General features: G+C 39.6%; 2 protein-coding genes across 2 annotated transcripts; both read right to left on the reverse strand.

Annotated features, from left to right (window-relative positions):
* Nucleotides 1–497: 497 nt before the first annotated feature.
* paqr7a (progestin and adipoQ receptor family member VII, a) lies at nt 498–7,378 on the reverse strand. The gene is made up of 2 exons (XM_037795917.1): nt 7,217–7,378; nt 498–5,171 (listed from the first exon to the last, which is right to left on the reverse strand). The coding sequence occupies exon 2, from the start codon at nt 5,135–5,137 to the stop codon at nt 4,073–4,075; it is 1,065 nt and encodes a 354-aa protein (XP_037651845.1). The 5' UTR covers nt 5,138–5,171; nt 7,217–7,378; the 3' UTR covers nt 498–4,072.
* A 7,020-nt stretch (nt 7,379–14,398) lies between these two features.
* On the reverse strand, nt 14,399–16,083 carry LOC119502654 (probable serine/threonine-protein kinase nek3). The gene is made up of 4 exons (XM_037793712.1): nt 15,983–16,083; nt 15,823–15,881; nt 14,529–15,739; nt 14,399–14,457 (listed from the first exon to the last, which is right to left on the reverse strand). The coding sequence occupies exons 1-3, from the start codon at nt 16,003–16,005 to the stop codon at nt 14,532–14,534; spliced, it is 1,290 nt and encodes a 429-aa protein (XP_037649640.1). The 5' UTR covers nt 16,006–16,083; the 3' UTR covers nt 14,399–14,457; nt 14,529–14,531.
* Between the last annotated feature and the right edge of the window lie 3,546 nt (nt 16,084–19,629).

Consider the following 19,629-nt stretch of genomic DNA (forward strand, 5'->3'; position numbering starts at 1 on the left):
CATTATTCTTAACCTACGTCACAGATTTTTGCTATCAGCTGAGTAGGCGTTTCCATTTTAAAAAAAAAGATGTAAAGAATGCAGATGGACCGGTCCTTTAAGTTGGGCTCTACAAAAGGGCAAAGCCCGGCATCACTGTCAATTCACACAGGGAGTCAGGCTATGAAAATTGAGAGGGCCACAGGACATTAATTGGAACATACAGCAGACTTATTTTCACAAATGCAGACAAACAAGTAACTCCAAGTGGGTATAGCCAACCAGGCAAGTAGTCTCCACATCACACACCTTTCCTACATGGACTGAGGTGCCACCATGACATCCCTTTCTTTTACTGCTTCTGTTTAATGGATGGTACATATTCATGGCGGTGGGTCACCTAATTGGTAATATGTAGAAGGTTAAGGACATTTTTAATTGTCTCATAATGTTTTTTAAAATATATTTTCTTCCATTACAGAGGACGTGCTTCCCTTCCATATATAGTCCCAACTCAGTTTCTTGGTGTACTTTTTATGTGGACTCAGTACAATCAGGCACAGATTCACTTTGTGCTGGTCTTACACATTACCAACACACAGTGTATCCTTACAGTATGTAAATAACAGCTGAGGCTCTGCTAAGAGGAACACTGTTTAACAGGTTGCTATGGAGACCAATTAAACCATGGAGAGACATCCATCGAGAAGCAGCCATCAGATTTGGCACGCCATCTGTTTCGCATCAAGCCTTCTTCCATAAAGAACGATTACAGTACTTGGCTGCATTAGCACATACAGTAAGTGCTCAAAAACAGTGAGAATTTAGTTTTTAAAATGTCATGATGTTAAAGTTTTTTTAGTTTTTTTAGTGAAATTACAGTGGTTGCAATAATACCACAATAATACAGGAGCTGCTGTTGTTTTTTCCTGGCAGTAAAAAGGGGGAAACATAAAAGATGTATATATCTACACAGCAGGTGGATCGGGGATATCACAAGCAGGAGGCCATTGGTTCGGTTGACATTAATTTCATTTGGCAAGAGCAAGAAAAACTGACAAAATCATACAGGTTTTACATAATGTTGAGAAAATAAAAGTGCATTGAGAAAGATAAATCTGCGACAGTTAGTTTCATATGAATATATCAACAGGCACAATAAGGTAGAACTCAATTCCCAATTGGAGTTTCAGTTAATCAAACATTAATCGGAGGCAGGGCGTAACATTACATCATGTTACTTGAAAATACAGTTTGGTAATCTACACTCTATTGTATTGGCTTGGAGGTATAGGCTACATGTACATTATATACCGTATATCAACGATAACAATGAAGATAACATGTACATACTGTTCTTGCACAGTGTGCAAAGGTCAACACGCCCCTGATAAATACTTTTTTTACATCCATCTGGAACCTCTCAGTGACTTTCAGACATGTTTGATATTCGAGTTGCTCACGGCGAAAGTATAGTGAAAAGAGAATTTGATCACCTGATCATTAGTCAGCGTTGCACACATGAAACTAGAGCTTCAACGATTAAACGATTAGTTGTCAACTATTAAATTAATCTCCAACTATTTTGATAATCGATTAAATGGTTTGAGTAATTTTTTAAGTAAAAAAAAAAGTCAAAATTCACTGATTCCAGCTCAAGACATTCTAAGGTGTAATCTTGGGCTTTGAGATACACTGATTGATATTTTTCACCATTTTCTGGCGTTTTATAGACCAAACAATTAATCGATTAATCGAGAAAATAATCATCAATGAAAGTTATCGTTAGTTGCATTACTGTTAAAAACTAATCTGGAGAAAGAAAATAAAATGTTGTATGTTAAGTTCAATTTATGGTTATAGCTATATAATGGTTAAAGCGTCTGATATAGAAATATTTAATTTGCTTTCCATTACTGCAATACCACTGCTGCAACCACTAGTGCTCATTGCCCCTTGTATCATTATAACTTCCAGTTATCTGTATTTATTTGTATTTCTGGATATATATTCAACTCTACAATAGCTTCCTGTACACTATATATCCTGTATATACTATTCATACGGTATATTACATAGCCACTTGTTCTACTGTATGATACTTAGAGCTGCAGTGATTAATCGATTAATCGGTTTCAGTCATTTTTTAAGGAAAAAAAAGTGAAAAATCTCTGATTCCAACGTCCGAAGACCCTTAAAAACACACTACAGCTGAATCGATTAATTGATTAGTTGTCAGCTATTTCGATAATCAATTCATTTGTTTGAGTAATTTTTTAAGAAAAAAAAAAAATGAATATCTTTGAGTTGTGGACAAAATAAGACATTTGAGGTCTTTGAGAAACACTAACAACTAAACAGCTAAATGATTAATTGAGAAAATAATCCTCAGTGAAAATAATCGTTAGTTGCAGCTCGACATAAAACTCAAGGAGGTTATGAGAGAAATTGTGCTTTCATAAAAAAGATTATTTCTGCCTCCAGACCAGCTCCGTCTTCAAGAGATGTTTGTTTAACTCAATCCCACCGTCTTTACATCAGTAGTAGGCATTGTTATCTCCCATACATTATCCCGGTACCTTTATCTGTAATTAGTACACTCATGTAACCCCCAACATTCACTTTTCCCTCAAAAAGGCACAATCAAGATTTCCAATAAGACACAATACAGTGATTACTGACATCCTAATACTATACATGATACAAAACAGTCATGTATACTGCATGTCTAAAATAAGACATATCCATTGTCAAGACTTGATTATATATTAGATCCCTCATAAAAAATATGCAGCTTTCTTAAATACAGTCTAAGGGCAGTGTATCAATATATGTAAAAGTGCTATGTAGGGAACTTGGGGATAGTAGAACAACAACAAAATGCATCTGTGACGTTGAGAACAGTAACAATCACAAGGTCATACTCAATAAGCATCTATCTACTTTCTGCTAAAGTTTACATAAAATGTGCAAACAATTGTCTCTCAAGGCACAATGACAGGCCCCGCATGTAACATTGTTATTACACTGTAAAATTGTAGATCTAAAAAAATATATATATATTACTAGTTTATAGTGTAGAAGTTCAATTATGAAGTTGATTTTTGCCTAGGAAAAATGTTGCCACAAGAAGTGATCAGTGTACAGTATTAGTAGTTTTAAAGCTAGAGTGAAGGTACTGATATCATATGAAACTAGAAAACCTAAGGAATCTAGGAATGCATTGGTATCAACCATGTCATGCTAGCTTGTCGGGAAGGAGGCTAAATAACGCTCCGAAGTTGGGCTAAATTTTGGCGAGGAAAAACTGACATGGCCATTTTGAATAATTCATTCATTCATGTTTGTTTCTGATTTATGACTAGAACCACTTGACAGACAGTGCTGAGCTGTATCTCAACTTAGTCTTTCTCAGATGATGTACACCACTTCTATGTGACATCTGCTGTTGACCTGCTATCTCTCCCTAAAGACCCCTCTGTACCCCCCTAAAAGAGATAAAAATGGGTCTATTGTGGGTCTCAGAGGGTTAAACCATTTCCATAATTATCACTTAAAAACACAAATCCATTAGTTTGGAGTGAAATAGGCCCACAGCATGAATCAGTCAGTGACTTTCAAAATATATAAAATAAATACTTGCACATTTTCAATGCTATTCCACATATTATCCCAGTATAGTAGGATAAAAGATTAAAAAAAATAAATCCCAACAACCGGACAATTTAACAAATCTGACAGCATGTCATCTATCATAATCTGTAGTGATCTTATAAATGGTCAGTAGGCAGTGATTTTGATTTATAGAAAAAGAACCAGCCTTTGCTGATAAATGAACATGATGATACTGTGAATGCTTCTACAAATTCTACTACAAATTAGTACCAAAATACTAACTCCTAATATCATTGTGCATCCTTCTTATAATCTATCACTTCCAGTGAAACGTTAACAAACTTCAACAGCTATTTATTTCATGCTGCTTAAAGCCAGCAGCATACAGTATAATTAGTTCCCTTTCTATCAAACAGTAAGTCTGGAAGGTAAAGGCACATGAATGCTTTTGCATATACTTCCTTCAACAACGAATATATTATTTGGACTTGGCTTCCAAATCTAGTAGTCGTTTAACTTTCCTCAGCATGAAGGCAGCAATCAGCGCGCATACAACCAAAGTGACAACATACAATCCCACGAAGAGAGCCGCGTCGCCGCTCCCGTGCAGACGCGTATACAGCTCCCTGCGGCCCACGTAGTCGAGGTGGGAGGCGTGGATCTGACACAGCGTGCAGCAGGATAGAAAAACGTGGAAGAACTGATGACCCTGTCCCACGAAATCGCACCGCCCGGGGAAACAGCGTTCTAGAAGAGGGCAGGTGAAGAAGAAGGAGCAGCTGAGGAAGAAAGCCACCTGGCAAAAGTGATAGATGACGGCTGGGTCATCGCCGGCTGTAGACCATGACAGGAGTCTTTGAGCCACGGGACTGCTGTCCCACATGTAGGCGAGCGCCGAAGGCACCACCTGACACACCTTACGCACCCACGACGGTAGGCTGTGGCTGCAGTACTTGCCGTAGCAGCATCCTAGGCACGACTGACAGCTGAGGAAGGCGGCCAAGGGCATGAAGATCCCGTGCACGTGTCTGTGCAAGCTCTCGTCCACAGCGTAGTAAAAGTGAGCTATGGCGCTGCCGTACTGATACTGCGCCACCCCGACATAGTCCAGAAAGTAGAAGATAAAGTGACACAGCTCAGACTTGCCACCCAGTAGGTGAGCCACTGCACTGAATGCCGAGTAGGTCAAGGAGGACAGGACGAGGATCAATAGAGGCCACGAATGAGGATCACTAACAAAGTCCACGGTCTCGGCGAGTTGCAGCAATTTAACCAGAATAACTAAAAAGGCCAGCAGGTGAGTCCAGATGTTGATGGTCTCGTTGTGGCGCTGGAATAAAGACAGGAAGTAGTAGCGCCAGTTTTGGTTGAGCGGCCGGTAGCCGGTGCAGACCTGGCGCTCCCTGAAGTAGGAGGGAACCTCGGTGTCTCTCACGGTGCCGGGCATGGAGGGGGCGGCCTCGGTCAGCATCCGGGGAACCTCCCTGATCTGCTGCAGGCTGATGAACACTCGCCCGATTCTCTCCATCACAATGGTCGCCATAACGGACAGTAGCTGAGCGATGCACACTGGGATCCTGCAGAGATAGATTTTGAAGTGTTAACATCCACATCGTCAGCTCAGTTAGTCTGTTTGCCATGTTGTTATAACTAAGTCTAGAATGTTACCATGCTGATGAGTGGCTTCATCTACATGTTGGGTAAACATGTAACAAGCTTCATAGCTTTGGAGTTATTCTCTTTACTGATACAGGTCTCCATTAAGGATGAATCTATCATTATCTAGTGATACCAAGTGAGAGCAGGGGCCAGTTGCATAAAAATAGACCTAGTCTTTGTCTTCAATATAACTAGGTCAGACTTAAGTCAGACTTAACATAAAGCTTCCCTATTAGTGACTAATGTAAGACTGACTTTAGCCTGTCACACAATGCATTACGGGTGAAATAATACACTTCACAGAAGAGAAAAACTTGCGGATGCAGCAGCGACACCACTCCAAGTAGTATGGGAGAAAATAACAGAAAAGGTCAACAGCGTAAATCCTATTCAAGAATATGGTACAAGAATGGTGAAAAAGTTATGGATTAACAGTTGAAATAGTTGGGTAGAAGTAACCAACACCAATTATGTAGAAAAAAAATGGCTGCAATCCCTCCTCCTTTCCTGTTTTGTCTGACTGGCTGATGAAAACCATCGTTTGGAGGACAAGTAGTAGTATAACTGGTATGACTGGTGAAACAGAAATGGGTGAAATTTAAAAGGTATAATAAACTCAAAATTTGTGTTGGCTTTCCAACAATGTAAAATTTGCATTGTAACAACAGAGAAATAATCCACCAAACACAAATTTCCAAACTTTTTTTTCCGAGTTTATGTATGTATGTCGAAAATGCGGAATGTATGTGAAATACGGCCGCTTTGCATCAAACAGAGCTAAAGGGGGGACTTGTACCTCGGTATCAGAAGCCGAGGGGCGTGACAAAGCAGCGACAATTAACCACCTAAACGGGCTGCACACAGGGTCCGAGATTAACACCCACCAAGTGCTAAATGCGGGTAGATTTTCCATTTGGTGAGTAAATCTCAGAAGGCTATCCGCAACAAAGGCGGGTATACGTTTGTACCAAAATAGTCATGTAACAAAAACACTTTACTCGGTTACACTGAGAGTCTGTACCGCGTTTTGGTGTAATTTCGGGTGCGCTGCTTCTGTCCTCTGCTTTGCTCAGCTTTTCTTTCCTTTCTTTTTTACACAAATTCCGTCATATACCGTATATAGTAGCCTATACCCGGTGAAATGTCAGGAAGGTATGGAAAAAAAATAGATACAGCCGAAGCCTAGTTTTCAGGCTTGAATCAATATACCGTCAATATATTTAGATTACGTTGTGCTCTGACCTTTTCTCTAAGTTCGTATTCAACATAATAACTTATTATTCCAATGCAATGTACTGAAACAAATGCATGTGGGACACAAAAAAGGCAATTTATTATTTTGGCAGGTAAAATATATGCTTTGCCGGTGTTTTTTTTTCTACCAGTCCCCTTGGCCGGTGAGTCAAACAGTTAATTTCAGACACTGGTTGCAGACCCTGAGCACTGTCACTGGCTGGAGGTTACATAAAGGAGGTTAAGTGGCATAAAGCCACTTTGCAGAATAAGAATAAAAGAGAAAATACATTCAGTGGGCAGGCTCTCTGCGGAAACAGACACCACCAGGGGCATAATTGTCTAAACATACTTTTTTTAGGAAATAGTTGCATATTGTACCTTTAAGTTGAACTTGACAGCAGGATAAAAGGTGGCCCCTCCTTGAATTTAGTGCCCCTTTTTTTCTGTCCCTGTCTCTGGAAAGAACATGCTGCTGTCTGTGTGCTGAATATCAAACCATCAACCCATCAAACTGACTCCATCTGGCTTCACTGAACCGAGTCCTGTCCATTTACCCGTCTGCTACTGTAAAGGTCTGTAAAGGTCTGTAAAGGTCTGTGTCTGTAGGACCGAGAAGCAGGTCACTAAAGTTCTGCCTCAGCCTCAAACAGACAGGCGGAACTTACTAAACCTTAGTGCGCATCACTTTCACAGCTGACATGTTTACTGACTATATAAATGGACCCACCTTGTTGCCTCCAGTTGTTTCCTTCAGTGTCCGCAGCTGTAAAGACCTCTTCCTCCTCCTTCTCCGCCCTCTGACACAAATATTCAACAGATTGAATCTTGCTCTGTGAAGTGAAGGAAAAAGACAACGTCAAGCTCTGTAACGACGTTCAAACACAGCCGGAAATCAAATGGGTTTACCATCACAAATAAAAGACTCTTCTGTAACATCATCCCATTGTATTGTATTTTCATAATGTGCAAGTTCATAGCAACGAAATAGCAGTTACTGTATATACAAAATAATATGCCATGTGGATAAACACATGCAGATTAGAATTAAATAATACAAATTAATAATGATAAAAATAAATTAAATCAATAAAATTATTATTATTATTATTATTATTATTATTATTATTAATAATAATAATAATAATAATAATAATAATAATAATAGGCTACTAAAAAAATTTAGTTTGGAAAAAAAAGTAAAAGAAAATAATTAAAATGTCAAAACAGTTATAAAGTGCTTTACAATAAAAAAAAAAAAAGAACACATTTAACACACAAGGATAATGAAATGTACTGAAGGCCAATACCTATACACATAAAAAAAAAAAACACAGTCAAACAACTAAAATGTGATAAAACAAATAAAAATGTTTTTTATTGCTGAGCTTTGGTGGCAATAACTTACACACAATTTTACTATTGTGGAGCTGATGCCTGGTTATTTAAAGTCAATAAGTGTTTTATTTTGAAAAGTGATACCGGAAACCCTGCTGTGTGTGTATCTTGCTAGACACCGGGTGGCTTCAGGAGGAAGAAGGTGCTTTTCTATAAAGTCTAGAAAGAAACTATACCGAAAGAAACAGAGACAAACTGAGACATGTCAGATGTATTTATATTCATACAGAAGAAAGGCCTTCTGTAGATGTTCAGGCTTTAGTTGTGGGCTAAAGGAAGTTGTTTTGTGGCGTGTTCATGTGCAAATGGCCATACACTACCTACATCACGTCCACCGTGCAGTGAAAGGTATTCAGACTGTGTGGGTGTGAACTCTTGCAACATTCTTTGTCAGTGAATCTGCTCAGAAGTTTACACAGACCTTATACACAGTACTGTATACTTGAAGTAGAAAGAAACAAGTGCCAGTACTCCCCTTATTCACATGTTGGTGCGTGTATCAGCCGGTATCAGCAATCTCTTCCAACTTATTCATTATTTCTTTAAGCATGTTAAAGGGCCCATATTATAAAAAAGTGAGATTTTCATGTTTTTTTATTATAAAGCAGGCTTAAGTCCTATATAAATACTGTGAAAGTATCGAAACAGTCAATCCACAGGGAAATACACACAGTCCGTTTTCAGAAACTCTGCATTTGAAACAAGCTGACATGATTTCTGCCCATTCGTGATGTCACGAATATACAATATTTAGACCCTTGATACAATTTTAAACGTAAACATTCTAAATGTGTTCCAGGTTATTCCTGGTTGCAGTGTGTGTGAATGACACCGGAGGACAGGAAGTACACATGGACCCAAGCTGTTGCCTAGCAACGCAATCCTGTTGCAATTCCGTCGATATGCGCTAAAACGGAGCGTTTCAGACAGAGGGTAAATACAGGCATATTCAGGCCGACCGTATAAGGAAAATAAAGTTTTTTTTTAACATTACAGTATGTAAACATGTTCTGGTAGAAACACAGAATACAAGTATGAACCTGAAAATGAGCATGATATGGGACCTTTAAACTGTCAGTCATAATCAGTTGTGATTTTATTGCTATATACTTGGGCTATGCATCTTCTATAGTAAGCCTATAATACTCCAATAATATTCACACTGGAACATTAAAGGGTTAAGGTGGTGTGTTTGTATATAGTGTTAATACTTGCTAGTGTTGATAGTGTAGATAGTGCTTTCTGTGTTTGTAGCCTACAGCATCACTCTGTAATATATTACAGGATGTCTATAGGCTGGAATCAACAGCAGCCAGCCAGACTGGCAGGTATGCATGCAGAGCTGAGGTGTTGAGCTCTTCATTCAGGTTTTAGGAGCAGCGTCCCAGTCAGGATGCTCCTACATATTATGCAGCACAATAAAGAGACACATTCTCATTTCTACACTGAATAAAAGATACTATGAGATATTGGGTTTGGGGGGGTCCTCCCCCAAAGAGAATTTGAAGGTTTTTGACTTAAAACTATGCAATTTGACATTATTTTGGGCCATTATTATAACTAGTTAAATGATTATTTTTTTATTATTTATCACGGCCTTCGTCTGAACATTTAATTCTTCTGGAAATGTTTGCCCTGTAAAATCATATTCTATAAAACAAAAGAGCAGATTCAGAAAACTTTTATAATGTTTCATTCATTCATTATTATTATTATTATTATTATTATTATTATTATTATTATTATTAAACAAACAGTTCACTAATTATTTTACAAAAAGGATGTGGACATTGTATTGATAAATTACAGCACCCTCGTTCTTGAATAAACTTTAAATATATTTTTTAATTAATTAATTAGTTAAATTACTGCAAATATCTGTAAATCTACAAACATCTCATTGTTCTATGGAAAAAAGGGGGAAAATTATATAAAAAAAACAATAAAAAGAAAATACAGAACATTTCCTGTTTTTTTTTAATTCTTTTTTTTTTTAAGTATAGTACCTTTGAGCAGAGCCAGACTAGCTGTTTCCCCTGTTTCTAGTCTTTCTGTGACGCTAAACTGACTCTTCTGGGGTTTGAGCCCTGCTGAATGTAAACCTTCCTGTGTGCCTACACATTTCCTAAGACTCACTTGTACCTTTGAGGCATGAGAACATGTAACAGGTTTGCCTCACTATTTTGACTGATGCTCGCTCGCATCTACGTAGTGCAAGCACAAGCGCGAGCAACAGGACGCTGACTGTCGTTGACTTTATGGCTACGTGTCACTGTTAACAAGCAATTTCTGATTCTTACATTGAGTGCCTTTAACTACATGCTTAATGACTAAACATTTTAAGGAAAAAACACTTTGAATGACTATTGATTTCTGTCATTTTACATGCATCTCTTCATTATCATGCACAGGAAAAAATCTGTAAAATATAACCTCACATTTATTGTAAAATTAAATTTAAAATCTTACAATAAATTAACATAAAAAAACAATATTAATGTAATCTTAAAGGTATGGTCAATTAATTTAAAATTAAGTTAAGCAATTTTAAAAAAAAAAAAATTTTTTAAGTATAGTACCTTTGAACAGAGCCAGACTAGCTGTTTCCCCTGTTTCTAGTCTTTCTGCGAAGAGAAAACTGACTCTCCTGGCTCCTTTCTCAGATATGAGAGTGGAATCAGTCTTCTCATCTAACTTGGAAAGAAACCGAATAAGCGTATTTCCCCAAATGTGCTTTAACTGTCGCTTTAAGGGATGTGTGCACTGTTTAAAGGGGGACTGAGATATTGTAAAATATTCTTAAGGCAAACAATTGTCAGAATTGGCCCTGGGGGTTTGAGCCCTGCTGAATGTAAACCTTCCTGTGCTACATATTTCCTAAGGCTCAATTTACCTTTGGAGCGTGAGAACATGTAACAGGTTTAGACATTTACATTGTGATTGCTTTGTTTTCAACTTGACTCGACTAAACAGTATTTTCAATGCATGTTGCCAGAAAAAAATATAAATCTTTGGGAGGGGATTCCTTGGAGAAGACATTTTTGGAAGATGAGGACATTTTGGCCTCTCCTTGCTTTTAAAAAAGTCATTTGAGGGTAAAGACTTGGTTTTAGAGTTAAGGTTAGAGCTAAGCTAAGGATTTAAGCATTCAGACGGTGCATTACGTAATATGGTCAAGAGAGACAGATCTGCAGTCAGTTGTTTGCATATTTGTGAGGGTGTGTATACTTAAGGCTGACAAGATGAAAAAGAGGAGGGGGGAAAAGCACCACAGATGTGAAAGATCGTCCCACTCCGACTGCATATTTCACAGAAATAACATCACGAACGGGGATTAAAAACACATATAGTTGCTTTCAAGCTGCTTTGAAGGTAATTAGTTCACACTGTGGTCCACTTATAATTAAAAAAACTGCCAGTTTTACTGCAAGATCAAAGAAACCCAACAGGGTTCAATTTACATCATACCTGAAAAACTGGCCAAATTTAAACGTGTAAAGTGCTGATGGTAGCAACGGCATAATGTTCAATTAGTGAGTCATTTGCACAATAGGCAATCTACATCTAAACTAATAGCTTAGACTCATTTGAAAAGTAATTTGGATTATTAATTTGGGTTAGGGACATATTTGTGTTATTAAAATCAAAATCAAGTTATAGGTTTGCCGTACAAATATTTCTATAAAACCAGGCTCAGTTGTTCGGCATCTCGAGCAGTAAAACTGAGCATTTAATCTGATCTTTTATGAAAAATAATAAATCTCTGTATAATTGTAAGTTCCTCATTTAACAGCATGTATTATTGATGTTCAGTTATAGTATATAATTGGCTCCGAATTGGGAGGATCTCTGAAAGAGTCACCAGTAACTCAGTTCCTCTTCACAGTTTTAAATGTAGACATCTGGCCTCTGATAAACACACATAGATCTTCTTTTCACTCCCTCTCTTGTCAGTTTATCGCCCTTATAAATATTTACACTCTTCCTGTTGCTAACCGCACTGACTTCCTCAATAATTTCATTTCCTGCATCAGGCTTATTAAATTTTTTTATTGCCCTAATATTCTCTATGATTCATCAGTTTTCTATCATGTTGCATTTTAATCTGTTGTCTTTTGATTTATTTTCTTTTAATTTTTTTTATGCATTTTTCTTTATCACTATCACAATTTGTTGAGTTGTTTGAAATAACACATGGGAACTAAGGTTGCAGAGCAAGAAACTGCATGCTTGAGGGCTAAATATTTCCATGGGGCCTTAAAAAGCCCCAGCGCTGTTGTGTTTTAAAGCTGCAGTGGGTTGAAATGGTTTTAAAAAGTTAGTTCTATAAAACGATCACTATGTCCTGACAGTAGTGCATGACGCAGATAATCTGAAAAAAATCAGGTGCCTCTGTGTCCTCTGGTGCTCCTAATGGCATCCGCAAGATTTCACAGACTGGAGGAAAACAACCAGTCAGAGCTGATCTGGAGTCTGTCGTCTCTGAGCAGCTGTCAATCACTCGCAAACTCAGATCAAACAGTCAAACTAGGCAGCGCTGATCAAATATGAATCAATATTCTGTTACTGTAATGCCTATTTCTCTCCTCAAATGTTTTCAGAAACATCTTGTAGTGTACTATTTAGCTGTAAAATGAGAACGTTTGTGACCCGGCAGCCATGTTGAGATCAGTTGAGGAAATACCAAGCACCGCCCACCAGCCGGAGCAAACTTTCTCATTTTAGAGCTAAACAGTACACTACAATATGTTTCTGAAAACATTTGAGAGAAATAGACATTAAAGTAACAGAATATTGATTCATATTGAGCAGCGCTGCCTAGTTTGATCGGGGCTCAAGTGATAGACAGCTGCCTCCGTTGAATGAACAGCCAATAGGAACACTCTCTCTGAAATGACCTGTGATTTGTCAAAGTCTTCCACCATGGGCTTTTTTAAAGCCTGAAAACAGAGCCATGAGGAGATACAGGAGTTTAGTTATCTCAGAACACTTGAATTACAATATGCTGAAAGGTTATTATGGAATTTTTGCCAAATGATGGCAAAAATATACTGCAGGTTTAAGATCTTCATTCAAACACAGTTTCTCAAAAAGGAACATTTTTTTTTTTTAGAGCTGCAATGATTGTCAATTATTAATTGCCAACTATTTTGATAGTCAAGTAATTTAAATACAAAATTCTAACTTCAACTTAAGGTGAATATTTTCTGGTTTCTTTACACTCCTATGACAGTAAACTGAATCTTTGAGTTATGGACACAAGACATCTTGGGCTTTGAGAAGCACTGAACTTTTAGAACAAATTACTGAGAATATAATCAACTGTAGACTATAATGAAAATTAACCTTAGTTTTAGCCCTAAATGTAACCAGTTGGCTCTGAGCATCATTTTGCAGACAGGCAACAGTTTCTGCCAATTCTTGTTTGATGCAGGTCTTTGTACTTGGTGTTTTCCCACCACTGCACAATAATTAATATTCAAAAGCAAGCCTTATTTGCATTTAATCACCTCAAATTACAGTAATTAACAAGCTGCACAGTCAGCAAGCTGTAGTGGTTTTCCCTGCATTTGCTTACCAAAGTGCAAAAAAACTTTGCATTTGAAAATTGAGGCAACACTTAAACTGTAAATTGTTGAGACCTAATATTTTTAAAGGATTGCCAACAGGGCATTTTGTTAGAGGAACCATTGTTTGTAACGCATCTTTTACACACTAGATGGCACCAAACCTACATCACATCAATATGCTTTGGCATTCACCAGAATCACACAGCTAGCCCTTACCAAAAAGGTTATTCAAGTGTGCCATTAGTACACTTCTTTTTAGACTTAAAATATGAGAGTAGTCTTTCAGTTTATCTTTTATATACTTAAAATAAGTATACTTGGCTTGTACTTAATCTTTGATAGAGATATACTTGCCTTATAGGCTTACAGAAAGGTCAACTTGGCTCAGTCATGCTTATTTTTTGATAGAGTAGCCTATTAAAGTGTGTGAGAGTTTGTAAATAGATGTTTTGTAATGGATTTACGTCAATAACTTTCTATATATTAGCAAAATTGAATCTTTTTTTTTTTTTTTTAAATCACCACAAATCATCAAGTCAAATATAAAAGGAGCAAGTCTCTTTATGTAATACACAAATCGTTCAAATCAAACTAGAAGTTTACTGAGAACTTTAAAAAAAGTGGTCCAGAAGTATACAACTAGTAAGCTAACAGTATACCTATTCACTTGTACTATAGTTCATAGTATAGTTGCAGTACAAAATACAACTTCGATGTAAACTAGTTGTGTACTCAACTATACTATTCTTACACTAAAAGTACATTTTTGTACACTCAAGTGGCCAAATTTAGTCCCAAGAGGTATTGAAGTAGTACACTTACAAGTATACTACTAGTACATTGATATTAGCATACTTGAAGAACCCTATTCAAGTTCATAAAATAAACTTGAAGTATACTACTTTTTCATAAGGGAGGTGGTGAAGTCAAGACAACACAAGATGTAAATCTAATACCTTTTATTTCAAAAGACTAATTATTCATCTCAGGACACCTGCTGCACCTATAGAAGAAGATCATAATTAGAAACCAGGTTTAAGCATATAGAACAGCAAGAAATAAGCAACTACTCACCTGCTACTGTGCCGGACGTAGCCGGATCCTCTTCCATTTGGTCTCCTGATGAACTCTCTGGGCCTGTGGCTTGTAAGATGCAGCCAGCTGCTTGGGAGCCACGTAGGCCTGCTGGGTAGCCGGCCGCTGGGGAGCCACGTAGGGCTGCAGGGGAGCCACGTAGGCCTGCTGGGGCTTACTGACACTCCCTTCCCTCTGGTCAGGTTCTTTCAGCCGTCTGATAGGGTGGCCACCATGGCGTTGAGGGATGTTGTGGGTTCTGGTTGGGGCGAAGCGCTGACCAGAGGTGCCTGTACCCGTACTGCTGGGGATCTGCTCCACGGAGGTGTAGCTTGTGGACGTCTGTAGACGGCTCGGCTGGAAGCCGGCTGGAGCACTGGGTTTGTCGGACACTGGAACAGATTGGCCATAGCGGCTCGAGGTCATGTGGGATGTGGAAGTAGGCTTGTAGCTCCCTTGGGCATTTCCTGCATTCACAGGAAACAGTTTGCTTGTGTACGGTTTTCCAGCCTCGGTCTGGCTGGGGTCATTTCCAATCCACTCATTTTGGAGAGAGGAGAAAGTGGAAGGTTTAGAAGCTACAGAGCTACAACGTGAAGACACTCTTCTAGCAAGGGCACTGGATGATGTTCTCGTCTGTACAGGTCTTCCGTGTGGCGGAGGAGGAGCACCTGCACCAAACAGGCTAGAAGACGTCGAGGGAGTTGGAGCTTTCTGTGCTGCCGACTGATGGGAGGCCGAGTTGAAGGAGTAGCTTTCCCTAGAAGGACTCTGAAGAGATGCAGAACTGCTGGACAGATATTTGCTAGTACTTGGCTCACCCTGCTGAATTCTCTTCTCATTGTACTTACTCACAGAACTTCCACTAGCAATAGAAGTAGAAAGACCAAATAACTGCTTTTTTGGCATCTTTTGCGCATTCACCAGAGTCACCTTTCGCCAGTTGGTAGGTTTTGACACCGAGCTGCTCTGCACCGACCCAACTGAAGCATAGACACTTTTATCCAGCTGTGAAACATGTTGTGTGTAGCCACTACTGGAAAGTCCCCGGCTATAACCACCGCTAACTGCAGTCTCTGTGTTGAAGCTGCCGCTCTGAGCTGAACGCGGCGAAACTGAGGCCTGTCTGAGTTCATTCTGGGGATAGCTGCCACCAAATCCACCATCCTGATGCGAGAAGCCAACATATGTGTTGCTGTTTAGTCTCTGAGCTGCAAGAAAAAAAAAAGGGTATAAATCCACAGCTAGTAAATCACAGCATTAAATGACAGTGACACATTTGTGTTCTGCTCACCTTGTGCAGCCCATGAACAGCATACATGCTCTGCTTGAACTAAGCACATCAGCAAGATCCTGCACAGAAAACAAGACATCAAGGTCAGAAGAAATAGGACAACTAACAGAAACTCAACAACACACTTAAAGTAGCTGCAAAAACAAAAAAAAAACCTTACCCCAAATAAACTCCATAAGCCATTTCTGTGCAGCTTGGTCACCTCAACAGTAGCCCAACTGCCCTGGAGCTACTTGCTCTGCATGTGTGTGCAGCAGAGAGGTAGCATTTATTGCAGCCTGCATCCAATCACTGCTTAATGAGGTGATTGTCTACAGGTGCCTGCTGTTGTGCTCTCAGGGTGACTCTGAAAAAAAGAGTGCTGTTGATTTTCTTATTTTCTGCCGCCTCTGTGTTCTCAAATCCTGTGTTTAATATAATATGTAAAGAACTGAAGGGTAAAAGCTTTATTTTTTTAGAAAGAGTTTTTTTTACACACACACATATAGTGACAGTTAAAGCTTCAGTAGGCAGAATGTTTTTGGCATCATTGGGCAAAAATTTCCATAATAACCTTTCAGCATGTTGTAATTCATGTGTTGAATTACAACACGCTGGCTGACCTGCAACGACTCCTGGTTGAGGAATGGAACGCCATCCCACAGCAACGTGTGACCAGGTTGGTGACCAGCATGAGGAGGAGGTGCCAGGCTGTTGTGGCTGCGTATGGATCTTCCACCCACTACTGAGGCTCCTGACGGTGTATTAAATGAATAAAGTGTAAAATTGCCAATATGTCTTGTTTGTTCCTTGTTACTGATAGAGAGTTCAATCATCCAATCCACCAAACAACTCAAAACGAGAGTGAATACCAACAGGAGAATACACTGTTTACCATTGGCAGAGCATTTTGGTAAATTTTTCTTGGGCGCTACCCACATAATCAGCTGTGCTGCTCATCCCACAAATGCATGATCCTTACAAGTTGGACATCATTGTGAAGGTAAATAAACAGGCTTTCCAACGATGTAAAATACAATGCCAATCAGCATTGTAAAAACAGAGAAATAATCGACCAAACACAAGTTTCCAAACTTTTTTTTAAGAGTTTATATTGATTTTTTTAGGTGTCTCAAATACGTTTTTCTTCCGGCCCCGTCCACAGTAGTACATCGCTTTGGTCTCGTGCGGTAACTCCTGTCTGCTTCTCCAAACAGGGGGCGTGCTGACCGTCATCTACTGTGACTAACACACAAGTAATACAACCCCACTTCAAAACACCCCAACTACCCCTTTAACAGCTCTTACCCACTTTGTTACACTGAGATTTCTCCTCTCTGCATCTGGCCTGACCTTGAGAAAGAGCATGTATAGTCTTGAAGGCCTTGTTAATATTATTAATGATGACGGCTGTACCCCCTGACGCTGACTAGACCCAGGCGGCACCCTGCAGTAATGATGCAGTCGACCCTAACTGTGACAAAACAACACATCAAGATGAGGCTGATCCGATCAGCGTGCCTCCACCTTCTGTTTGCACAATATAAATCACAACAATCTCCACATCATACATCCCAATTTCATTTGAATTATGTTGGTGAGAAACGGCTGAGCAAAATGCATGATGCCATGCTCGCATGTGAGCGTGATATCATCAGCTTCCTGTGTCTGTTTGACTGATCTGTGACCATGTGGGACGCTCCACATGAAGATGACCCCGGTGTAGGTGACACACACACACACTGAGGATACGCTCCCTGGTAGTCTGGCAGGTGTGAATCTTCATCCCAGACTGTGCTTGGTCAATAGTGTTCATTAGTGACTCCCCTGCTGCCAGAAGAAGCATGATGCAAGCGCACGACAAGTGGTGCAACAAATGAATCTGTCACTCTGTCCTACTTTCCCCCCCGAGTACTGTATACGCCATCATCAGGTACACATCTTGAACCCAGCTTTATTAAAAAATGTACAATCTTATTTTTCATCTTTGAGTGTTCGACATTCACACGGGCATCCTGTATGAGCCACAGCGGCCATGGCAAATTTCCTCCTCTTCGCCGTAGGAAGGAGTGACACCTCGCATGCGATGACCAGATGAGTGTGGTGGCTTAGATCAAAGACACAATTTCCTGTCGCAGGAAATAGCGCAGAGGATTTCTTTTCCCTTTTTTCAGGAGCAGTTTCTGAATTCTTTCCATTACGCTTATCAACATTCATACGAGCAAGTCCTCCATTGGAATCAGCAAAAACATTCCAGATAGCGCAGGCTTTTAGAAAAAAAAACGTGGAAGGGTAACATAAATCAACCGGCAAGTGAGATCTATTCATCAAAGTAGGCGACTCTTTTCTCCTTGTGGATGATCTCTCTCATTTTAATTCCAAATCTGCTTGCATCATGTCTCACAAGGACACGTTTTCTGCCTTAATGTTGATCTCCACGGGACCAGAGAGTTGCTCTAACAAAGGACATTCACTGTTTGATCTGCACGGACCCCTGACCCGTGGTATTTGGGGAGGTTAAAAGTTTACACTGCTCATGAGCTTTCTTGCATGGTAAGATATATTTGTTGCCACAAAAAGGGGTGTGATGGAGGAGAGGGAAAACGCAGCATCATCATCTAATGTATGTGCAGAGCTATGCAGGACGTGGGGACATTTGCGAGAAGGGTCAGTAACACAGCTGGACACCCACGAAGCCGCCTGGATCGGATTCTTTACTTTGCTGTCATCAAAACTATAGGCTACAGCTATGCACTATATTCCATACTCAAGGTTTACTAACTTTTTTTGGAACAAATGGCACCTGCACAGATGTATGCAACTACACTTTTGGTCATTTTCATGTTCTAAACAGTGGGTCTGAAAAGTGAAGCCAATGTGGAAGTGCATTAAACTTGCATTCTTTCTAACAGCCAGCAGGGGGCGACTCCTCTGGTTGCAAAAAGAAGTCTGATTGTATAGAAGTCTATAAGAAAATGAGTCTACTTCTCACTTGATTTATTACCTCAGTAAACATTGTAAACATGAGTTTATGGTCTCAATCACTAGTTTCAAGTCTTCTTCAATACAGCATGATGTTCATTGAGTAAATTATGGTCCCATTTAGAGTCAAATAGACCATAAAGCAGGGTATGCTTTAGGGCGTGGCTACGTTGTGATTGACAGGTCGCTACCACGGCGTTGTCCGTACTTAGTGTTGTCCACCTTTTTCGTCCTAAAACTTTAACACTTTCAAAGTGTGTTTTCAGTTCATCAAAGTTAATTATAACATTTTGGTTGCCTTGGTTGCCGCAAAATGTCTTATTCAGTGTTCGGTTGTACTTAGCTCCACCCTCTTTTGTCACTTCTGGTTGCAAAAAAACAAGATGGCGAAGGCCAAAATGCCAAACTCGAGGCTTCAAGACGGCAGTCCACATACCAATGGGTGACGTCACGATGCCTACGTCCACTTCTACATACAGTCTATGTTTTTAAAGGTACAGTGTGTAGGATTTGGTGGCACCTAGTGGTGTGATTGCAGTTGCAACCAACTGAGTACCCCTCCGCTCACTCCTCCCTTTCCAAAATAACGGTAACGTGAGCCGCCAAATGCAAAACCGTGGTAACTCCTCGATCAGAGTCCATCCTTACCATAATAACACTACTTTATGAGCAACAAAAGTCACACTGCGGCTGGCGGTACCACGGTTTTGCACTCTGCGGCTCACGTTACCGCAGTTTCAAAAGCGTGTCGGAGAACTACGGTGGTCTTCGGGTAACGTGTTTGGTTTGTCGGTTCTGCGCTAGTGTAGAAACGTGGCGGAGCAACATGGCGGACTCCGTGAAGAG

Source organism: Sebastes umbrosus, chromosome 15, assembly GCF_015220745.1.
Source record: "Sebastes umbrosus isolate fSebUmb1 chromosome 15, fSebUmb1.pri, whole genome shotgun sequence".
Classification (NCBI taxonomy): domain Eukaryota; kingdom Metazoa; phylum Chordata; class Actinopteri; order Perciformes; family Sebastidae; genus Sebastes; species Sebastes umbrosus.